The sequence below is a fragment of the Sceloporus occidentalis genome, unplaced genomic scaffold (assembly GCF_023333645.1).
Source record: "Sceloporus occidentalis isolate IW3139 unplaced genomic scaffold, rSceOcc1.0.p SCAF_3, whole genome shotgun sequence".
In the NCBI taxonomy this organism is placed as follows: Eukaryota; Metazoa; Chordata; class Lepidosauria; order Squamata; family Phrynosomatidae; genus Sceloporus; species Sceloporus occidentalis.
The window spans coordinates 120,598,884-120,620,137 of record NW_028316983.1 but is presented as its reverse complement, the minus strand read 5'-3'; the positions used below and the strand labels follow the sequence as shown (position 1 = coordinate 120,620,137).

Sequence of the window (21,254 nt, the reverse complement as noted above, 5' to 3'; positions counted from 1 at the left end):
TTTCAAAATTATTTTTAAAACCTTTTTGCAGAAAAACCAATAAATAAAAAAGAAATAGAAAAATTTGTTCTAAATGAAAATATTAAATCAATTAGTAAAGAACAACAAGAGACATTAAATAAAGGAATTTCTGTACAAGAAATAATAGATACAACTAGAAACCTAAAACTAGGTAAAACACCTGGAACGGACGGCTTTCCCGCCCTATACTATAAAAAGTTAAACAACTTAATTAAACCTCTACAAACAGTAATGAATAGCATACTAGAAGGAAAAATACTAGATACATGGAAAACATCATCTATTACCTTAATTCCAAAGCAGGATAAAGAAACGGACGACCCTAGAAATTACAGGTCCATTGCACTACTTAATGTGGATTATAAATTTTTTGCAGCAATTTTGGCATTGAGATTAAAAAAATATATACTTAAAAACTGGATAAATAGAAATCAATGTGGTTTTTTACCTAAAAGACAAATTAAAGATAATATAAGAAATTTAATAAATTTGGTTGAAGTTTTTGAAAAAAGACCAGATAAACGTTTGGGCCTAATTTTTTTGGATGCAGAAAAGGCATTCGATAATTTGCGTTGGGAATTCATGATTGAAGTATTAAATAAAATGGAATCGGGAAGAAATGGTATAAAATGGATGGAAGCAATTTACAGGGAACAAGAAGCTAAAATATTAGTCAATGGTGAAAAAACAAAAAGCATTCAAATTCAAAAGTGTACTAGACAAGGATGCCCTTTATCCCCACTATTATTTATTACAGCATTAGAAATGGAAGATGAAACAGTGAAACAATATATGATTAATTGGGCACAGGACTTAGGCAAACCAATATTTATAGAAGACTGGGACAAATTAGAAAGTGAGATTGAAATATACTTTAAGTGCAGACATATAACAAAACTATCTACAGATTCAGTATAGATGGTACCTAACACCAGAAAAATTAAGTAAAATCTACCAAAGCAATAAAAAAGAATGTTGGAACTGTAATAAGAGAAAAGGAATTTTATACATATGTGGTGGGAGTGCAAAAAAGTTAAAAATTTGTGGAGCCAAATTCATCAGGTAATTGAAAGGATGCTAAACACCAAAGTCAGACATGAAGCAAAACTATTCTTACTGGAGATGTTGAGCAATGCAGATCTAGAGAGGAAATTTGGTAAAATTATTTTCTATATGGTAACAGCTGCCAGAATGATAATAGCAAAAAAGTGGAAAAATAAAGACGAATTATTATTAAAGGATTGGTATATAAAATTATATGACATGATGGAAGCAGATAAGTTTACAAATATGTTAAGAGAAGGAAGAGAGGAAAGATGGGGAAATGAATGGGCACCTGTTATGAAACACTTTGAAGAAAGAATAAAGAATACTCCAGACCTAACATAATAAGAGAAGATATGAAAGTGGGATTCATGTAATATACAACTGTGAGAATAAGTTCTTGTGAACGTACAGCAATCTGAGAATATTTTAATGATAATAATAATAATAATAATAATAATAAATTTTATTTATGTTTCCTTGCCTCTCCCAATGGATCGAAGCGGGGTTAAAATAAAAGCACGAAGTGTTTACATTAAAATTCAATTACAAACAGCTAAAAACAACAAAATATCTAGCATCAGGAAATAACAATAGCATCAACCAGCAAGGCAGGGATCATACACAAACAGTGGCATGTCATTCATATCAGGGGGGGTATTCATATCAGGTGGGGTATGCTCGGCTGAAAAGTTCAGTATTAACCGCTTTTCTAAATGTCTCTAACAAGGTCGCCGAGCAGATCAGGGAGACTGTTCCAAAGTCTCGGAGCCGTTATTGAAAAAGCACTTTGCAAAGTAGTGACGTATTTGGAAGTTGCTATTTCCAATAAGTTCTTACCCGATTTTCTGAGAGTGTGGGGCGGATTGTATGGGGAGATGCGGTCCCATAAGTAACTCGGGCTCAAGCCATGTAGGGCTTTATAGGTAATAACCAACACCTTGTACTGTGCCCAGAAGCAAATATGGAGCCAGTGAAGATCTTTTAAGATAGGTGTAATATGGTCGAACCTTGGTGACCAATCTGGCTGCCATATTTTGCACTAACTGAAGCTTCCGAGCTTGGTACAAGGGTAGCCCCATGTAAAGCGCATTACAGAAATCTAGACGAGAGGTTACCAGAGTGTGTACCACCGTTTCAAGGTCCCTTCAGTCTAGGTAGGGTCGCAGTTGGTGTATCAACCGAAGTTGATAGCAAGCACTTCTGGCCATCGCATCTACCTGAGATGTCAATTGCAGGGATGAGTCCATTTTACATTGATATTTAATAAATAATGTACATTATTCACAGAAAATAAAATACTGGATAATATAGAGTGCAAGAATAAAGAAAATATTATAGAATATAAGAAAATAGATACAATTATAGGATTAATATGCTAATATGCTAATATATAAGATTATATATGGATGTAGTGTGACTACAAAACAGATGGTATTTCTTAGTCAAAATAAAAAAAAGGAAAGAGTGTACAATATAACTAAAAAAGGAGTAGTTTAATTGGGAACTACATCAAGGAACATATATTTTCAGTTTGAAGGATGGGAAGTGATTTTAAATGTGTATGTAAATGTTAGACTATATGTAGACTGGTCTTTGTCTTGTTTTTGTGTTTGGATATTGTTTTTTGTATATGTTGTACTGTATTTTAACCAATAAAAATATGCCAAGGAGGTATTAGACCTTGCTCCCTGATGAAGAAAGTATTGAAGTGCACCTGAAGCTCATCACAGTACAGTAGCTCTGGGGAATATACAACAATACAACAATACAACAATAAGGTGGACTGGCTCACTGTGGAGACCTAGAACAGGGAGGTCCCTAAACCTACAAGTCTTCAAACTGGTAATAAACTGGTGATGAGAATAATGGGTCTAATCACCTCCATGACAAATTTTAAGGTTCCAAAGTTCATCTCTAGATTTCAGATATGGTGCCTGGAAGATGAATGTCCTGACATTAACATGGCCCAGGGATTTGTATTTTGCCTACACCTTTTTCCACTACTTCCCAAGGCACTTAGAAAAGTGAGACTGGAGAATGAATCAGATTGCTCACAGATGGCAAAGATAAGCCTGGTTCTCAAACCTACTAGCTTTGTCAATATGAGATCTCGTCAATATGAGACCTTCTTAATAGACCAGACCTGCTATGCCAGAAGAATTCCCTCCACTCCCAACCAGATTGATTGCAACTCCATGCTTAGAGACTGCAGGGTGAACTACTAGAATAGTGATATCAGGAGAAAGTAGTGGGTGCTATCTTAGCAGCCAAAAGGACTCTACCAAAAACAAAAACCCACAGGTGATTGCATTATCATCAGGGAACCTAAACGAATTGCTTTATCTAGGCACTCTCATGTTAAGGACTTCCTAGGGGGCATGATATTGTTGAGACCCCTGGTAATTCACTGTGATCTGCACCTGGTCCTTAATGCGCAAACAAGACTGCACTGGTCCCTGTAAAACTTTACTCTTTGTAGCAATTACTTGAACACAGTCTCAGAACCGGGAGCTCTTTCAGCAAGGCAAAACCTCTGACTTTGATACAGGCTCTGTTACATTTCACAGCATTTAATTGGGCCATCTTTCTGATGGCATAATCCCAAATCTGAAAGACAGAACCGATAGCACAGTTTAGCAGTAAAATACATGTTTAAAGATAAATCTGTCCAGAATTCACAATGCTCTCTTTGTTTGATGTTCTCTTTCTTGTCATCCAGTCTCCATGGGATATAAGACATCCACATCCACTGTGTCCAGGTGATTAAGAGCCTGCATAGCCCTCTGCTTTGAGGAGTCATTGACTATAGTACCCACTGCCATCCTGGCCCACAGCAGCACTAGCTCATCTGCCTTCAGTACCTCTGAATCACTAATTGACATATTTAAAGCAGTGGCCTAGTTCACTATGCCTACATTTGCTAGACATTATAAAATTGATAAGTATGTCATTGTGGTTGCAGTTTTCAGGCAAAGGGTACTACAGAGGGCTGTGATACTCTGAACCCTCACAGCAAGACTTCCTCATCTGGGCTTGATCACTTGCTACAAGTTACTCCAGTCTAATTTTCCCCACTAATATAAAATGGAAAATTGGATGTACCCTGAAGATCCTCTTTCACCAGTGGAATGAAGGATAGTTTGCCCATTCTAATATTGACTTGTAATGAAAAGAAGTTACTGGCCAGAAACTCCCCTTTACCCTTTTCAGCAGTGGTAAAATCTATATATAGTTCTGGGCATTTCTTTTTTTATTACCTGCATAATTAGTTTTTGATATTCAGAACTTGTTAACCTTCACTGAATGAGGAGCTACTCACCTCTCATTAAAATTCCTGGCTGGGTGGTCCTGTTTTTTGGAGCAATGAGGATGAATAAGCTACATTGCTCTCCATTTCCACTGCTGAAAAAAGAACTTGACTTGTCCATTTCGAGTTATCTTGACCTTGTTAAAAATGACAGAACCTACCTTATTTCAATCCCATTTTGTTATGCTTCTGTAGTTTTTTTTAGCATTTATCTGAACTCATATCCTTTATGATCCTATTAGTTAAACATTCTGTATCCTGGTTTGGTATGATGCCAGGTTTTTTTCCCATATAGAGTGCTTTTTCAGTTTAGGTTCTGAAAAGAAGGCTTCAAACAAAAGAAGATTTCTCCTATTTCACAGTTGGAACTGGCGTTGGCATAAATTTCAGAGAGAACCTGACTGAACATGGGCTAGAGCCTATTTGAAGGCTTAATCTGTGGCAGTACAGACAGCATTAAATGATTCTTTGCTGCCACCATTGCATCTGCAAGGAGCTGTACAGCTGAGCAATTTCAAATGGTCAGAGGTTTATTATGCACTGGTCCTCAGGTAGAAAATGGAGACTACTTTACAGCCCACTGTGTATAATTTGCATGGCGCTTTGCAGATAAAATCATTCAGATTCACTCTAACATGGATGCTAATAGTTGGTATAGTTCCAGTGGATGTAACCATGATTTCTGCTTTTCCTATGTTATTGGATTCTTTTCATTTTGTGCAGCCTGAGGATGTAGACAGATCCTTGGGAAAGAGAGACCCACCACATGTATGCTAGACCCTGTCCTTCCTGGCTTATCAAACAGGCCAGAGAGGAACTGGCTGAGTGAAGGAGGTAGTCAATGCCTATTTACAAGAGAAAGTTCTAACTTGCCAAAAGGAGGCAGTTGTGATCTTTGTTGAAAAGGACATTCCTGAATCCCTCTATAATAGATAATTATGGGTCTGTGCCTGACCTTCTTGGGCAAGATAGTGAAATGTGTGTGGCCTGTTAGCTCCAGGGATTCCTGGATCAAATGAATTATCTAGATCCATTTCAATCTGATTTCACGCCTGATTGTAAAACAAAGGCAGTTTGGCCATCTTGGTGGAAGACCTACATAGGGAGCTGGTTAAGAAAAGTACGTCTCTGTTGGTTCTGCTGGATCTCTCAGCAGTTTTCAAAACCACCAATCATGGTATCCTTCTATGCTGCCTCGCTGAGATGTAACTTGGAGGCACTGTTTTACAATGGCTACATTCCTTCCTGTAGTGGAGATCAAATTGAAACTTAATCCAGACTAAACAGGGGTGCTCTTGGTCAGCAGAAAGTCAAATCATGGAACAGCAATTCAGCCTGTGCTAGGAGGAGTTACACTCACCCTGAAGATGCAAGTTTGCAGTTTGGATATGCTCCTGGACTCAGCTTTGAGCCTGGAGGCCCAGGTTTCTGCAGTGGCCAGGAGTTCTTTTGCATATTTAAAGCTTGTGCACCATCTCTGCCTATTTCCTGAGATGCTGGATTTGGCCACAATGGTATATTCCTTTGTTACATCCTGTTTAGACTATTGTAATGATCTCTATATGAGCCTGCCTTTGAAAAATGTTCAGAAACTTCAGCTGGTCCAAAGAGCTGCAGCCAGAATATTACCTGGAGCAGATTACCATGCTACTTTCCTTTTACAACAGCTCCACTGGCTGCCATTTTGTTTCCTGGAACAATTCAAAGTGCTGGTTATTATCTATAAGCATTGGAAGGACTGGGTCCAGACTATCAGGTAGACTATATCACTCTGCCTGGGCCCTGAGGTCATCAGAACAGTCCTATCTCTTAGTCTCACCTCCATCACAAGCACAGTTTGGCGAGGATGTGAGAGTGGGCTTCCTTGGTAATTGTGCCTAGACTTGGAACTCCTTTCCCAGGGTGGTTAGTGAGGTCCCCTCCCTGCTGTGCTTCCATCACCAGGCAGAGACTGTTTTATTCCACTTTCAAAAGAATGAGTTGAGGCTGTCATACTGTTTTAAACAGGACTATTTTAATTGCTTAATTGTTATTTTTATATTGTAAATAGTTTAACCCCATTTTCATGTTCACTTTTTTGCAAGTTTTAAACTATATTATTTTTTAAAATTGTAAGCAGGATATGCTATAAATAGATATAAAGGTAATAGTAGTAATAGTAGTAGAACTCCTAGGAGGGCAAACCAGAGAACCGTGGGGCTTTCTGTAACATCAATTCAGTTTGTAACTATGTAATATATTAATTCACTGCTGTAATCACAGTTGTCTTTATATTGCAGGCATATTCAGTGTATGATGAAGAAATTGGTTATTGTCAGGGCCATTCATTTCTTGGTGCCGTTTTGCTACTGCATGTAAGTACATGATAAAACCACTGTTGTTCCTCAGTGAGACAATGTATTTGATACTATCTTTCAAATATTTGTAACGTGAAATCTCTTTTCACTGTTTATTCCTCTTTTCCCGTTATGAGAGTAGATGTAACTTACTTTTATCTGGAATAAAACTACTAGATCAGGAACTAGATCCTCTCCTTCTATTGAGTTTTTCAAATAGAAGTTGGATAGTCACCTGTCAGGCATGCTTTACCGGGGGATCAGGGGCTTGACTGAATGGCTCTTATGATCCCTTCCAAATCTGTGATTCTGTGATCCTTCCCTTTTCTATGTATACTTCCTTTTAGATATAGCTTCTGGAGGTTTCTGCTTGCTCAGAAAGCCATTTTACATAGGATTCATAGAATCATAGAATCATAGAATCATAGATTCTATGAATCCTATGTAAAATGGCTTTCTGAGCCCTTAGGCCAGTACTGTTAATTGGAATTCCTCTTGACCTCAAGATTCTATATAATTGACATCCTCGTTTGTGTTAGGAACCAAAATCTCACACAGCCGCTTGAATGGGGCGGGAATCAAAGACTGAATGCTGAATAGATCTTTGTAATAAAGCCCGTCTGGAGAAAGTGTGCACATATTACCTTCCAGGGCTCCAGCGCAGCCTTCCCACACTCATTTTTGGCAATTTTTAAAGAAAACATTTTTGGCTGACAATGTCCCTCACAAGCATCCACTAGGGGCTCTGAGAGGCAATTTTTTCACATTTTGCTTCCCACCAGCCACTTTTAAGTTATGAGGGGGCGTCTTTCCAAATTGGAAGTGACTTGGGAAAAGCCTCTCCTGCATATAAAATAGGTCAGAGCCCTCTCAGAACTTGACAGAATTGTCCCAAAGACCCAAAGGGTTTCTTCCAGCAATATTTTTTTTTTAAAACAACATTCTGTCAGAATTGGGGATGGGTAAGATATGACCCTCTCGGTTCTGGCAGGATGTGCTTATATCTGGCATAGCTGGATCTCAGTTGGATCTTTGCATAGTGGGATTTCAGTAAAGATACCCTGTTGTAATATCTAAATTCTCCCCAGAAGAGTACATGGGAAGGAGCAAACAAACTACACAAACTTTTTTTTTAAAAAAAATCTAACAAACACACAGACAACTCAGCCATAGTTGGCTGTTTGGTTTGTTGATCATTTATGAGGTAAGGTTATTTGCATTTACAATCCATGCCCTAAATGTGACAGTACAAATTATAAGAGATTTTTAGAAGTTCATTTCAGTTTCAACAATTAAAAGAATCATGCACAACCAGCCTTCTATACCTTTTTATTGCCTAGTTTGAGGAAAATAAAGCCATATAGGAACAGCATATTATTTTGTAATAATTTTAATTTTAAATTGGGATCAGAAAACCATCTTCATGGACATGAGAAATCACTTTGAAGTGCTGTTGTCAGGTAGGAAACTATGATTTGTCAGCCACATATTATTAAGCTTCAGTGGAAACACTAGTGCTTTAAATGGCAGACGAAGGGCATAAGACATAGAATAGTCTTTCCCAGCCTGGTTCCTTCTATATGTGTTAGACTACAGATCCCATCATCTCAGCCAGCATGCCTGATATGGCAGTTGTACTTCAACACACTTGAAGGTGCGAGGTAGAGAAAGGATGGCAAATAAATTTGCCCATGCTTAAGAAAAAAAATGATATTTTATCTGCAGGACTTCTAAAAACACTATTTGCTGCTGCTGCTGTTGGTTATTATTTTAAATTGGTACACTCATTACCTATAATTTTCTATGCAAAAGACATTGTAGGATTTAACAATTTGAAGATCTCACATTGTTCATTTAAATCTCACATTGTTCGTACAGATGCCTGAAGAGCAAGCGTTCTGTGTTTTGGTGAAGATCATGTATGACTATGGCCTGCGAGACCTCTATAAAAACAATCTAGAGGATCTTCGCAGTAAATTTTACCAGCTGGAAAAACTTATACAGGTAGGATTAAACTCACAAATTCATCTTTATTTTCTAAAATATAGGTTCATGAATGGAAGAAAAGCCCTACTATAGACATGCTTAGTAGGTTGTCATGATCCATGGTGTGTGTAATAAACAGTACCTGCTTCTTATATTACATACAATGTGCACATAACATTCCAATTAGCCATAAGTTAAAAAATTTACTATAGATACTACTGCATTTTTATTAGAAGATTCTGAGTTATTATTATTATTATTATTATTAAACTTTATTTCTAAAGCACTGTAATTATACACAGCACTGTACAAAATCAGTAAAATTAAGGAATATATAAAAGCCTGCCCGAGGCGTACACTCTAAAAGTAATAACAATTAGAATAGATAAAATTACAATGTAGGAAAGAAAAGACAAATTAAAAAACATTAGATATAAAAGCAAATCGCATCAAACGTTATCAGACAGCCAGATGACAATCATAAATTCCCTGAGAATGCTTCCCTAAACAATATGATTTTCAGCTCAGCCTTAAAACTGGTTAGGGAAGTGATGAGCCGTGCATGCGGAGGAAGAAGGTACCAGGAATGAGGGGCAGCAAGAGAGAAGGGATGGATCCGGGACGGGACGGAGAAAATCCTGGGTTGAGAGAGGAGACTTTGGCTACCAGAGCGGAGAGTGCGAGTAGGGATGTAAGGAGAGAGAAGATCAGTTAAATAAAGAGGGGCCAGCCCATGCAGGGCTTTAAAGGTGAGTAACAAAAGTTTGTACCTGATGCGGAAAGGAAGAGGGAGCCAGTGAAGGGAGGACAAGAAAGGGGAGACATGATCATAGCGGCGAGCGAGTGAAATAATGTGTGCAGCTGAATGCTGAACAGAAATTAATGGGTGGAGGTGAGAGAGAGGAAGCCCTGCCAGGAGGAGGTTACACTAGTCTAGTCGTGAGACCACTAGGTCATAGACCAGTGTTTTTGCGTTAGAAGCTGAGAGATATGGACAGATTTTGGCAATATTATAGAGAAAAAATCTACAGACCTTGGCTGTAGTCTGGATCTGGGGGATAAATGACAAAGAGGAGTCAAAAATGAAACCAAGACTGTGGGCTTCCTGGACCGGCTGGATAGAGATGTTATTGACAGAAATAGAAAAGGAGTAGTGAAGGGTGGGCTTAGGTGGGAAAACAAGAAGCTCGGTCTTGGACATATTGAGCTTCAGACGCCGATGGTGCATCCAGTGGGAGACAGCTGTTAAGCAGGATGACACTTGCTGTTCTAGCTCTGGTGAAAGATTAGGGGTGGAAAGGTACAGCTGGGTATCATCGGTGTATAAATGGTAGGAGAAACCAAACGAACTAATAAGTTTGCCAAGGGAGAGTGTGTATAAAGAGAACAAAAGGGGACCCAAAACAGAGCCCTGAGGAACTCCAAGAGATAAGGGGACAGAGGACGAGGTCTGACCACCCGAGACCACTGTAAAAGATCTATCTGACAGGTAAGATGTGAACCAATCGAGAACAAGGCCCGAGAAACCAAGGTCAGAGAGTACGTCTATTAAGAGACAGTGGTCCACGGTGTCGAAGGCTGCAGACAGATCGAGAAGGACAAGGCCATTCGCCTTGGCCCGCAAAAGATCATTCGAGATCTTAGTGAGGGCCGTCTCTGTGGAGTGCCTTGGGCGAAAACCAGACTGGAAGGGATCCAGAATGGAGTTGGTTTCAAGATACTCAAGACAGCGTTAATAGACAACTCGTTCCAACACCTTAGAAAGAAAAGGAAGAAGAGAGATTGGACGATAGCTAGTCAAGGAAGAAGGGTTGAGAGAGGGTTTTTTCAGAATAGGGGAAACTAAGGCATGTTTGAAGACTGAGGGGAAGGAACCTGAAGAGAAGGAGAGATTAAAGATATAGTTGATGACTTTTTTATATCCAAAGTTGCTGCCATACTGAAACATTGCTTTATCCTTATTATTATTGCTTTCCTTCTCTCTAAATAATATAACCTGAAGATTTCTTTCATATCTCATCAGTAGCAATGGGGCATAATAGGAATATTGAAAGCAATTCATTGAGATGCTTCCATTAAGTACGGTATATTTGGGAGGATACAATTTTGAACTGGTTCTCTATGCCTCTTTTTGATGCTCTTTATAACTAAGCTAAATGACCATTACTCTCAATTTGTTCAGATGTTTAAGCACAGTAGAGAATTAATTAGTGTAGATAGCATGGACTGATAATGATATTCCTGAGGAGGACTACAAAAAGGGAATACTTCTTCTTCATGGTCTCTGTGAATTACACATTACTGCGCTTGCACAGAGCATATTCAGAACCTACTGGCATAGCCTGAATTTTTGGCGGTAGCCCTGTCCACCCTATACATATTTCTTAGTCCATCCAATTAGTCTCAGTTCCTTTTTGTCTGCTGCATGAGCAGCATCTAGGAATCTTGCTAGCTTTCGGTTTCGACCGCAGCCTAGTTTTTTCATTGATGATTCTATTCTCCATTATGTCTTCTTCATCTTTCTTCAAATGGTGTGAGGAATGTACAATGAAGCTTCCTGCCTGTGGTGTCTACTCCTGGTGGATGCTATGTCTTGAGGAAGAGCAAAATGTGCATATTTGTGCCCACTGTAAGACCTTCACCCCTCAGGCTTGGAAGAACCAGAAATCGAGGCGCAAAGCCCTATTGTACAAACAGGCGCTAAAGCCAGCTAAACTTCCATGAGTAATAGTGTCTGCTCCACCAAGACCTTTGTCCAGGAGTGTATCAGCCCAAAGGACTGAAAAATGGTTTCTGAAGCTGGAGGACCTTTTAAGGGACTACGAACCAAGAGGCCCAGCTTGGAGAGACCAGGCCTGGCTGTACTCAGTATTGGTGCGCTCAAAATCTCTTCAGAAAGGATGTTGACAAGCTGGAGTGTGTCCAGAGGAGGATGGCTAAAATGGTGAAAGTTCTGGAAACTATGCCCTATCAGGAGACATTTAGGGAGCTGGATATCTTTAGCTGAAGAAGACAAGGATAGGTATTTGAAGAGATGTCATATTGAGGATGGAGCAAGCTTCTTTTCTGCATCTCTAGAGACTAGGACATGGAGCAGTGGATTCAAACTACACGAAAAGAGATTCCACCTAAACATTAGGAAGAACTTCCTGACAGTAAGCGCTGTTCGAAAGTGGAACACACCCTTTCAGAGTGTGGTGGAATTTCCTTCTTGGGAGGTTTTTAAACAAGGCTGGATGGCCATCTGTCTGGGATGATTTGATTGTGTCTTCTTGTATGTCAGGGGTTCGGCCTCTTCAGCCTTCCTTGATGATGAACTACTGGATGAAGTTTGCCGTGCAGCAGCGTGATCCCAGGCACTAACTTTCATTTCTAACTACAGATTGGATGCTTCCTCCAGAGTTGATGCATCTTTTGGGAGAGCAGTTCTGTCCACTCTCAAGTGACATTTCCCTGCCACTCCTTTTTGGTGGTAATAATTTTCTGACTTCTTCTCTTGTGGGCTGTTCAATAAAGTTTTACAATTATTTGCATACATACCTTGAGTTGTGGCATGACACTCACACCTCCATTTATCAGTAGCTTGCTAGTTACCCATATGTATGATTCAAAGAGACCATGAAGAGCAAGGACAGGTTGTTTACCTATAACTGTTTTCTTGCCTGATCATCAGTGACCTACCCATCCTCCCATCATTTTGTGTCCTGCCTCTTGGTCATTGGGATGCTGCTATGCATCGTCCTTTGGAACTAAGAGTTACGGGTGGGACTAAGGGATATATATATAGGTTCTGAATATGCTCTTTGCAGGCATAGTAAAAGCCAAATGTGTGGATTCACAGATGACCAGTCAAAGAAACTCAGTTACAGGTAAAACAGAATAGAAACTGTCCTTTTCTTTTCAAACAGATGAGGACATTTTGATAAGCAGTTGTCAAGCTTATTTTGATGCAGTCCCCCCGTAGTCTTCACCCACCACATCCCACCACAACCACCAAACAAGGAGACTACTTTGAAAATGCTGCTAACGGTGTGGGAAAGGTAGGAAGATAATGTTTCCTCCTTTCCATAGTGACATGGAAATGGTGATCCTCACCTCCATCAACAATCCTGAAGCAGTTTTCGCCCTATCCAGCACTGGTGATCTTGTGCAGTGTCATTGGGATAAGATCACCTCCCCAGTATAATAAAGTATAATACAGTATGAGATTAAAAGCAAACAGCAGTTCTGACAAATTTGTTCTCAATCCCAAAATAATGCACTTAATTATTAAGACATATATTTACTGGATAGATTACCAAACAAAGCTTTCATAAATGAATTAGCAGAACTTTTCAGCTTTTGCCTTCTCCAGTTATTAGGTTCTGCTTGCTTATCACTCTAATATATATACCCATACACACATGTTTGCACGCATGCCTGTGCCCATACATATGTGTTCGTGTGCATGCCTGTGCCCATACATATGCTCGTGTATGGCTCTAGCCACTTCTCACTGACAGTGATACAGTCCTCGTTTACCTGTCACTTAAAATATGTATTGTCGTGCAGCGATTTGAAAATTGGGCTTTATTGATAGGATTTTTTTTATTAATACATCATAGAGCAGAAGTTGTGTTCATCTTTCTCTTTCACTGTCTTCTTTAGGAGCAGTTGCCTGATCTGTACAACCATTTCTTGGAACAGAACCTGGAAGCTCATATGTATGCATCTCAGTGGTTTCTCACCCTCTTCACTGCCAAGTTCCCTCTCTGCATGGTCTTCCACATAATTGATTTACTCCTTTGTGAGGTAAAATAAAACCCTATTCAGTTGGACAGTCTGACTTTTCACTACATATTGTGTCACTTTTTGGGCATATCTTTGTTATTCTATGACAAGGAAGACTGCTCTTTTATTTTATATTACAGTGAGACCTCCGTATCTTGCCATCCACGGATTTAAACATCCACAGACATCAAGCCCCTATTGTACCCCCCGTGCCGCCATTAGGGACAGCCCCTGTTGTCCCCTATGGTGGTGTGTGCAGGCATGCTACCATTAGGGACAACAGGACTTCATCTGAAGTCCCATTGTCTCTAATCATGACACAGCTGCATGGACATGCCACCATGGAGGACAATGGGACATGGGGGGCAGAACAGATCCCCCATGGATACCAAGGTCCCACTGTAATGTCCTGGCACATCAGTCTTTTATCTTGAAAGAATGTAATTTTCTGCCCTTGATCCTACTGCGATTTAAAAAGAGTAATACAGTATGTGTATAAACTCTTCCAGAGTTTCTGTTTAGATTCTAAAATAACAGGACTTAGTGACATTGTTAGATGTGTTTGAATGTTTGTGGTTTTTCTGAACGTTAAAGAATAAAGCAGTTAAAAGTGTGTGTGTGTGTGTGTGTGTGTGTGTATAAAATTGTCCTACAGTGCCTTAGAAAGGCCACTCCTACACTATGGACTTTAAATCAATTTACCTTTTAATGTTAAAAACGGAATTCATCATAGGTCTGATTAAAAAGTAATAACAGAACTCAGATTGTTATTCCCTGTATGAGTTTCATGTTTCCTTTTTCCTTTCCCATAAAAAGTGAAGATTAATGTGTTCTCCATGGTTTGAACAAACTGTATTTTCATCTGATAGAAACTAGTTTGTACAGACCATTATTAGATAACAGACCATTATTAGATAATTCTGTTTGTATCATTAAGGTCATTGTCCCCAGTAGTTGGTGTCCTCCTGCTCTTTGGAAAAAAAGTGATTTGTTCATGTAAATAAGTAAATGTGGAATTTTGGCCTAAAGAGTGCTAAAGTTAAGACTAAAAGATTTTAAAATGGTCCAGATAGGTGAAAGACAATTCAATAACACCTCTTTTTCCCTTATGCACCAAGAAGTCTAAGGACAGATTTATTACTTCATCTGTTGTTTGTCACTATAAAATTTAGAACATGTCAGCTAGATTTAGGACATACAAAAGAAGCAGACAATGTCAAAAATCAAATATTTTCACGCAGAATGAAAAGAATAGCAATTAAGAGTTATAAGTGTTGTTTTATTCATTTATTTATTTAATTTATATGTCGCCTTTCTCCCTGGAGAAGTAAAAAGAAATTGAATTATATGACCAGACATACCATTAAAAACCCGCAGGATAAGGATACATACAGTAACAGTATTCAAAGGTAATGCTAAACCATTCCAGACCACTTGCAAGCCCTAACATTCACATAATCAGAAGATACAAATTGTTGGTAGTTTGTATAATTTGTACAAATTACAAGTTGCTCTGGAGACAGGACTGCAAACTATGGTTTTATTCTATCTATGAATGGACATTTATGAAACCAGTGTGCAATGGGAGAAGTAAGAATGGGAGTCTTGTACTTAATGTTAACTTTTACTTAGCATCAGCTTCAGTAAATTACACATGGCAAATTAAAAAAAAACATGATGAAAGGCAAGTCTTAGTTCAGAGTCAGACAAACTAAACCATACTTTGGAGATCAGCAGTGTCTCTCTCCACAGACCAGTTCTTATTAATCACAGTTTGCTTTCTTCTTGTTATTTGCTATCAAATTGGCTTTAATTGCCAGTGATCCATGGGTGTCAGGAGTATTTGTGATATAACAAATTGGAAGTTAATAAAGAGTTAAATGACCACATAATTAGACGATCATTAATAAGAATATGGAATAAGTGTAAAAATAAATTCTATAAGGAGTTACCAGAATGTGTATCACCACATGAGGCACCCATGAAGAAAAACATGTTGAGGAGAAAATAATGGTTAAAATATCAAGCTCTCTTAAATTGGAATGAAGAAAAGTTGAGAATAAAAATTGAAGATGAGCTGAAAAGAGAGGGAATACAATGTCAATGGTTTTTCTATAGGCAACTCTGGGAAAGAACAAATATAAGACCTTAAGAAGGTATTACAAAGGAAAAAAATGATCTTGATATGATTTTGTTGAACAAGAATGCCACCATATCTAAAGTGTATAAATTGCTGTTGAAAAGAAAAACAGAGATGGAAATGGTTAAAGAATGTACTATACAATGAGCACAAAATATCAGCCCCTCAATACTGCTGGAAAAATGGGAGAGCTTGGGTTCCAGATCTGAAGTTTACTCTTAGTATGAATGTGAAAGAAAACTTTTACAGAATGCTTCACTGATGCTACTTTACCCCAAGTAAATTAGCAAAGATATATAAAAATGAAAAGGGAATGTGTTGGGAGTGTGGTCAGTGTGAGGGAACCTTCTGTCATATTTGGTGGCTGTGTCCTAGAACAAAGAAATATTGGATAGAAATTCATAAAATAATACAGATTGTTTTCCAGATGAAAATTAAATTACAACTAATAATAATAATAATAATTTGTTTTATTTATATACCGCTATTCCAAAGATCATAGCGGTGAACAGCAAGTAAGCTAATTAGCAAGTAAGCTAATTTGCCCCCAACAGTCTGGGTACTCATTTTAGCGACCTCGGAAGGATGCAAGCCTGAGTCGAGCTTGGGCCCTTTTGCTGGTCTTGAACTCGCAACCTTGTGGTTTTGAGTGAATGGCTGCAGTACAGGCATTTAACCACTGCGCCAACTTCCTTATGATGAGCACCCTTTTCCTTTTGTGAGAAGACTGATGCAAAGAAGATGTTGAGTAGTTCTGGCTTTTCTTTGTCCCTATTAGCATTTTTCCATCTTCTCCACGAAATGTCCCTACTATTTCCTTCTTCCTTTGCTACAGACATAACAGAAAAGAAGCTCTTTTTGTTGTTCTTAACCTCTCTAGCAAGCCTGAGTTCATTCTGTGCTTTAGCGTTACTCACTTTAGTCCTATATATGCTAGATATTAGTTTGAATTCTGCTTTGGGGATTTTCTCCTTTTTCCATTTTTTATGCATGTCCTGTTTAAAAGCTCAGGTGAAAGGTCTTTAGTCATCCATCCTGGTTTCTTGAGACAGCTCCCATTTTTCCTCCTCACTGGCACAGTTTGAAATTCTGCCTTCAGTATCTCCCTTTTGAGTAACTCCCATCTGTCCTGAACTCCCATTTCTTTTACTATTCCTGACCACAAGTTCATCCCCAGTATTTCCCTAAGTTTATTAAAATCAGCTTTCCTAAGATCTAGAATGCATGTGTGACTATGTTTGGCTTCTTCTTTCCACTGTATAACAAATTCCAGTAGAATGTGATCACTCCCACCTAAGGATCCTGCCACTTCCACCCCATTCCTGTTGGCTGGGATTAGCTGTAAAACAGTTGATCTTCTTGTTGCCTCCTTCACATTTTGGACAATGAAATTGTATGTCAGGCAAGTGAGGAATTTGCTGGACCTTAAATTCTTGGCTGAGTGACTTCCGGTAAATATAAGAACAACTGAAGTCACCCATCACTACTACATCTCTCCTTTCTGAGAGTATGGTCATCTGTTCTAGAAAGGCATCATCCAGTTCCTCAGTCTGACTTCGGGGTCTGCAGTAGGAGACTCCCACAATAACATCCCTGTTGTTTCCATCCCCTCTAATTTCTATATCAGTGGTCTCCACCTTTTTCCAGAATTTAAGTCCTGAATCTCTTTACATGTATAAACATCCCTCACACATATATAATACTACTCTATTACTACATTCCAATCATGACACTCTTCCCATAAGGTTTCAGTGATGCCTAATTATATTGTACAGTGCACCCTTACTTTATGCGGGAGATTTGTTCCGGACTCCCCCACGTAAAGCAAATACCACCAATGCTCGAGCCCCATTTAAATGAATGGGGCTCGTGCATGCAGCAGTGTGGCGGCACAGCGCCATGTGCACCATGGGTGCATGCCCCATTCATTCCTATGGGACGCACCACCCCTCCTCCCGTGCGGCTTTCAGCATATGCTGAAAGCCACGTTTCACGCAGGCACACTATATTTGGTTTATTGTGCTAGGAGTTCAAGTTCATCTTGTTTATTTTCCATGTTCTGTGCATTAGTGTAGAGATACTGAAGATCATGAGCCACGCCCCCTTGCTGCCTATGTAAACTTTTTCCCCTCTTACTGTCTGGTCCTTGCACTATTTGTCTTGTTTTTTCTAAGCTCTTAAAGTCATTTTGAATTGTTCTCAGGCATATTAGTAAACTAATTTGGTATAATCAGATTTCATAAATGTGCCCTCTGTTCTATCATCCAAGTCATTTGATAAAGCTGTACAATATCACTGAGCTCAGTATAGAACCCTATGGCACTCTGCTAGTCACTTCTCTCCAGGATGAGGAGGAGCCATTGTTGAATCATAGAATCATAGAGTTGAAAGAGACCGCAAGGGCCATCCAGTCCAACCCCCTGCCATGCAGGAAATCACAATCAAAGCATCCCCGACAGATGGCCATCCAGCCTCTGTTTGAAGACCTCTAAGGAAGGAGACTCCACCACACTCCGAGGGAGTTTGTTCCACTGTCAAACAGCCCTTACTGTCAGGAAGTTCCTCCTAATGTTGAGGTGGAATCTCAGTTCCTGTAGCTTGCATCCACTGCTCCGGGTCCTAGTCTCTGGAGCAGCAGAAAACAAGCTTGTTCCCTCCTCAATATGACATCCCTTCAAATATTAAAACAGGGCTATCACACCAGCTCTTAACCTTCTCTTCTCCAGGCTAAACATCCCCATCTCCCTAAGTCATTCCTCATAGGACATGGTTTCCAGACCCTTCACTATTTTAGTCGCCCTCCTTTGGACACGCTCCAGTTTCTCAATGCCAAGTACTGGACACAGTATTCCAGGTGGGGCCTGACCAAAGCAGAATAGAGTGGCACTATTACTTTCCTTGATCTAGACATTATACTTCTATTGATGCAGCCTAAAATCATAGTTGAGTAGCCTTTGGGTTTGGTTGATCAACATTAGCAGTGTCTAGGCCATATTTTACTAGCCTTTTTGGCGATCTTGTCAAAGACCTCACTGAAATCAAGATACGGTACATCCATAGCATTCCCTTCATCTACCAAGCTTGTGACTCAAAAAAGAAAAAGAAATAAGATTACACTGGCATGACTTGTTTTTGAGAAACCCGTGCTGCGTGTTGTAAGCACAGCATTCCTTTCTAAGTGGTTATAGACTGTCTGTTTAATGATCTAGTCTAGAATCTTGCCTGGCATTGATGCCAGGCTGACTGGGTGGTAATTATCCCCCCCCCTTTTTTTTTAAAGATGCAGGTGCATTTGCTCTCTGCCAGTCTGCTAGGATCTCTCCTGTTTTTCAGGAATTCTCAAAGATTATTGCCAGGGGCTCTGAGATTACGTTAGCCAGTTCTTCTGATACCCTTGGAGACATGAACTCATTTAGAGTAGCCAGGTATTCCTGTACTACATCTTTAACTACTTTGCTGCATTTCTCCTACTGCATCATCTGCTCCATTTGCTCCAAGCTGGGCACTGTTCTGCTTTTCAAAGAAGACTGAGGCAAAAAAGGTGTTGAATAGTTCTGCCTTTCCTCTGTTCCCTATTAGCATCTTCCCATTTTCTCCTTGTTCCTTGTTCTTCCTTCTGCTACAGACATATCCAAAAAAGCCGCCTTTGCTCTTTTTTTTTACCTCTCTAGCAAGCCTGAGCTCATTTTGTGCTTTAGCTGTCCTGACCTTCCCCTACATGAGCTGGCTGTTTGCTTGAATTCTTTTTAAGTGATTTTCTCCTTTTTTTCCATTTCTTGTACATGATTCTTTTGAGTCTTAGCTTAGTTTAAAGTTCTTTTGACATCAATCCTGCTTTCTCCAGGCTTCCCAAAAAATGTTTTTTAGAACAAATACCTGTTAACTCTCCAAGCGCCTGGGTATCTATAGTTAGAACAATATTGCAGAGCTATGAGATTAATGTGGACTCACAAATTATGCCAACCGTAGAATCAAGCAACTGATTAAAGAGAAAATTTATCTTGCTTCCAAATGGGCCGATCTTCTTGCGCTCTCGAACTCTTCTTTTGATTTTTGGTACCCATTGTATAAGACATCGTTTTGGTTAGAGCATTACTTTAATAATCTTACTCTAGCCCCTGCTAGAAAAGCATTTATTGCTCTAAGGTACCAATGTATGCCTTCTGCCTATTTGACGGGCAAATATAATAACATTCCTGTACATCTAAGACTATGTATCTGCAAAACCAGGGAAGTGGAGAATATCGAACATTACCTTTTACATTGCCCTCTGTATATATCTCCTAGACAAAAGTTTCTTGAATGTATTTTAAAATCCCTTTCCGATAGATCTTGCCTCAACAGATTTGTGTCCTTTTGGCCGGCAACAATGTATTTATTACTTCTATGGTAGCAAAATTTGGTTTAGCTGCTAGCAAGATTAGAATCAGTTTTCTCGATGGGAATGATGGCTAGAACCATTCTAGTTTTATGTTTTTATTATTTTATCATTTATGATGTATTATTGTTTTTTGTTGATGGGTCCCTTTTACTAATTTTACCATGTTGTTTTAGTTGTGGTTTTTGTGCCTTGGGTTTTTTTTTAAATACTGTTTTTGTATTTACTGTTTGGATCTATTTTATATTGTGACGGCTTTTAGCTTTTAACAATAAACTTCTATGCTATGCTTTCTTTAGATACCTCACAGATTTCCTCCCCATTGGAACAGCTCAAAATCGTGCCTTCAGTATCTCATTTTAAAGAATTCCCTCAAGAATTCCCTTCTCTATTAGTATTCCTGACCATCGCCACCAGAATTTCCCTAAAGTTACTGAAATCATCTGTCTTAAAGTCTAGAATGCATGTTTGACTATGCTTGACTCCCACTTTCCACTGTATAACAAACCCCAGAAGAATACGGTCACTTCCACCTAAGGATCCTGCCACATCTACCTCATTAACCAGATGCTTAACTGTTGGTTAGGGTTAGATCCAAAATAGCTGATCCCCTAGTTGTCTCTTCTACCATTTGGACAATGAAATTGTCTGCAAGGCAAGTGAGGAACTGCTTGTCACCAGGGAGCTCTGGTGGTGCAGTGATTAAATGCTTGTACTATAGCCATTTACAGCCACAAGGTTGTGAGTTTGATCCCATGACTCCAGGGTCAACTCAGCCTCGCATCCATCCAAGGCCGCTAAAATTAGTACCCAGCATTTTGGGAGCAATTATGTTGTAAACCGCTTAAGGAGTGTTTAAGTGCACTGATAGAAAAGTACTTGCTATTGCTATTAACCATTTGGCAGAGTTTGACTTCCAACAAATATCCAGATAGCTGAAATCTACCATTATTACATCTCTCTACATCCTTCCCTTTGGGGTATTTGCCATCCCTCTAAATTTGGTGTCATTTGCAAATGTAATAAGCATTCCTTCTATTACGTCATTTAAGTCTGTGGTTCTCAAACTTAATGTCTACATGTATATGTCAGGGCTCCCCTCAGTGGGCCCTCAGATATGTGGGGGTTTGGTTCCAGCCTCGCCCCCACCCCCCATGGATACAAAAAACTATGGAAGTTCAAATCTCAAATAAGTGTAAGGTATTGCACTTAGGGCGGAAAAATAAAATGCACAGATATAGGATGGGTGACACCTGGCTGAATGAAACT

General features: G+C 39.2%; 1 protein-coding gene across 1 annotated transcript in view; it reads left to right on the top strand.

Annotated features, from left to right (window-relative positions):
- RABGAP1L (RAB GTPase activating protein 1 like) overlaps positions 1 to 21,254 on the top strand; it is a 172,955-nt gene that overhangs the window by 81,480 nt on the left and 70,221 nt on the right. The window contains exons 15-17 of the mRNA XM_089515979.1: positions 6,655 to 6,729; positions 8,590 to 8,715; positions 13,345 to 13,488. Of these exons, the coding sequence (XP_089372105.1) occupies positions 6,655 to 6,729; positions 8,590 to 8,715; positions 13,345 to 13,488 (345 nt within the window). The remainder of the gene's footprint in view (positions 1 to 6,654; positions 6,730 to 8,589; positions 8,716 to 13,344; positions 13,489 to 21,254) is intronic.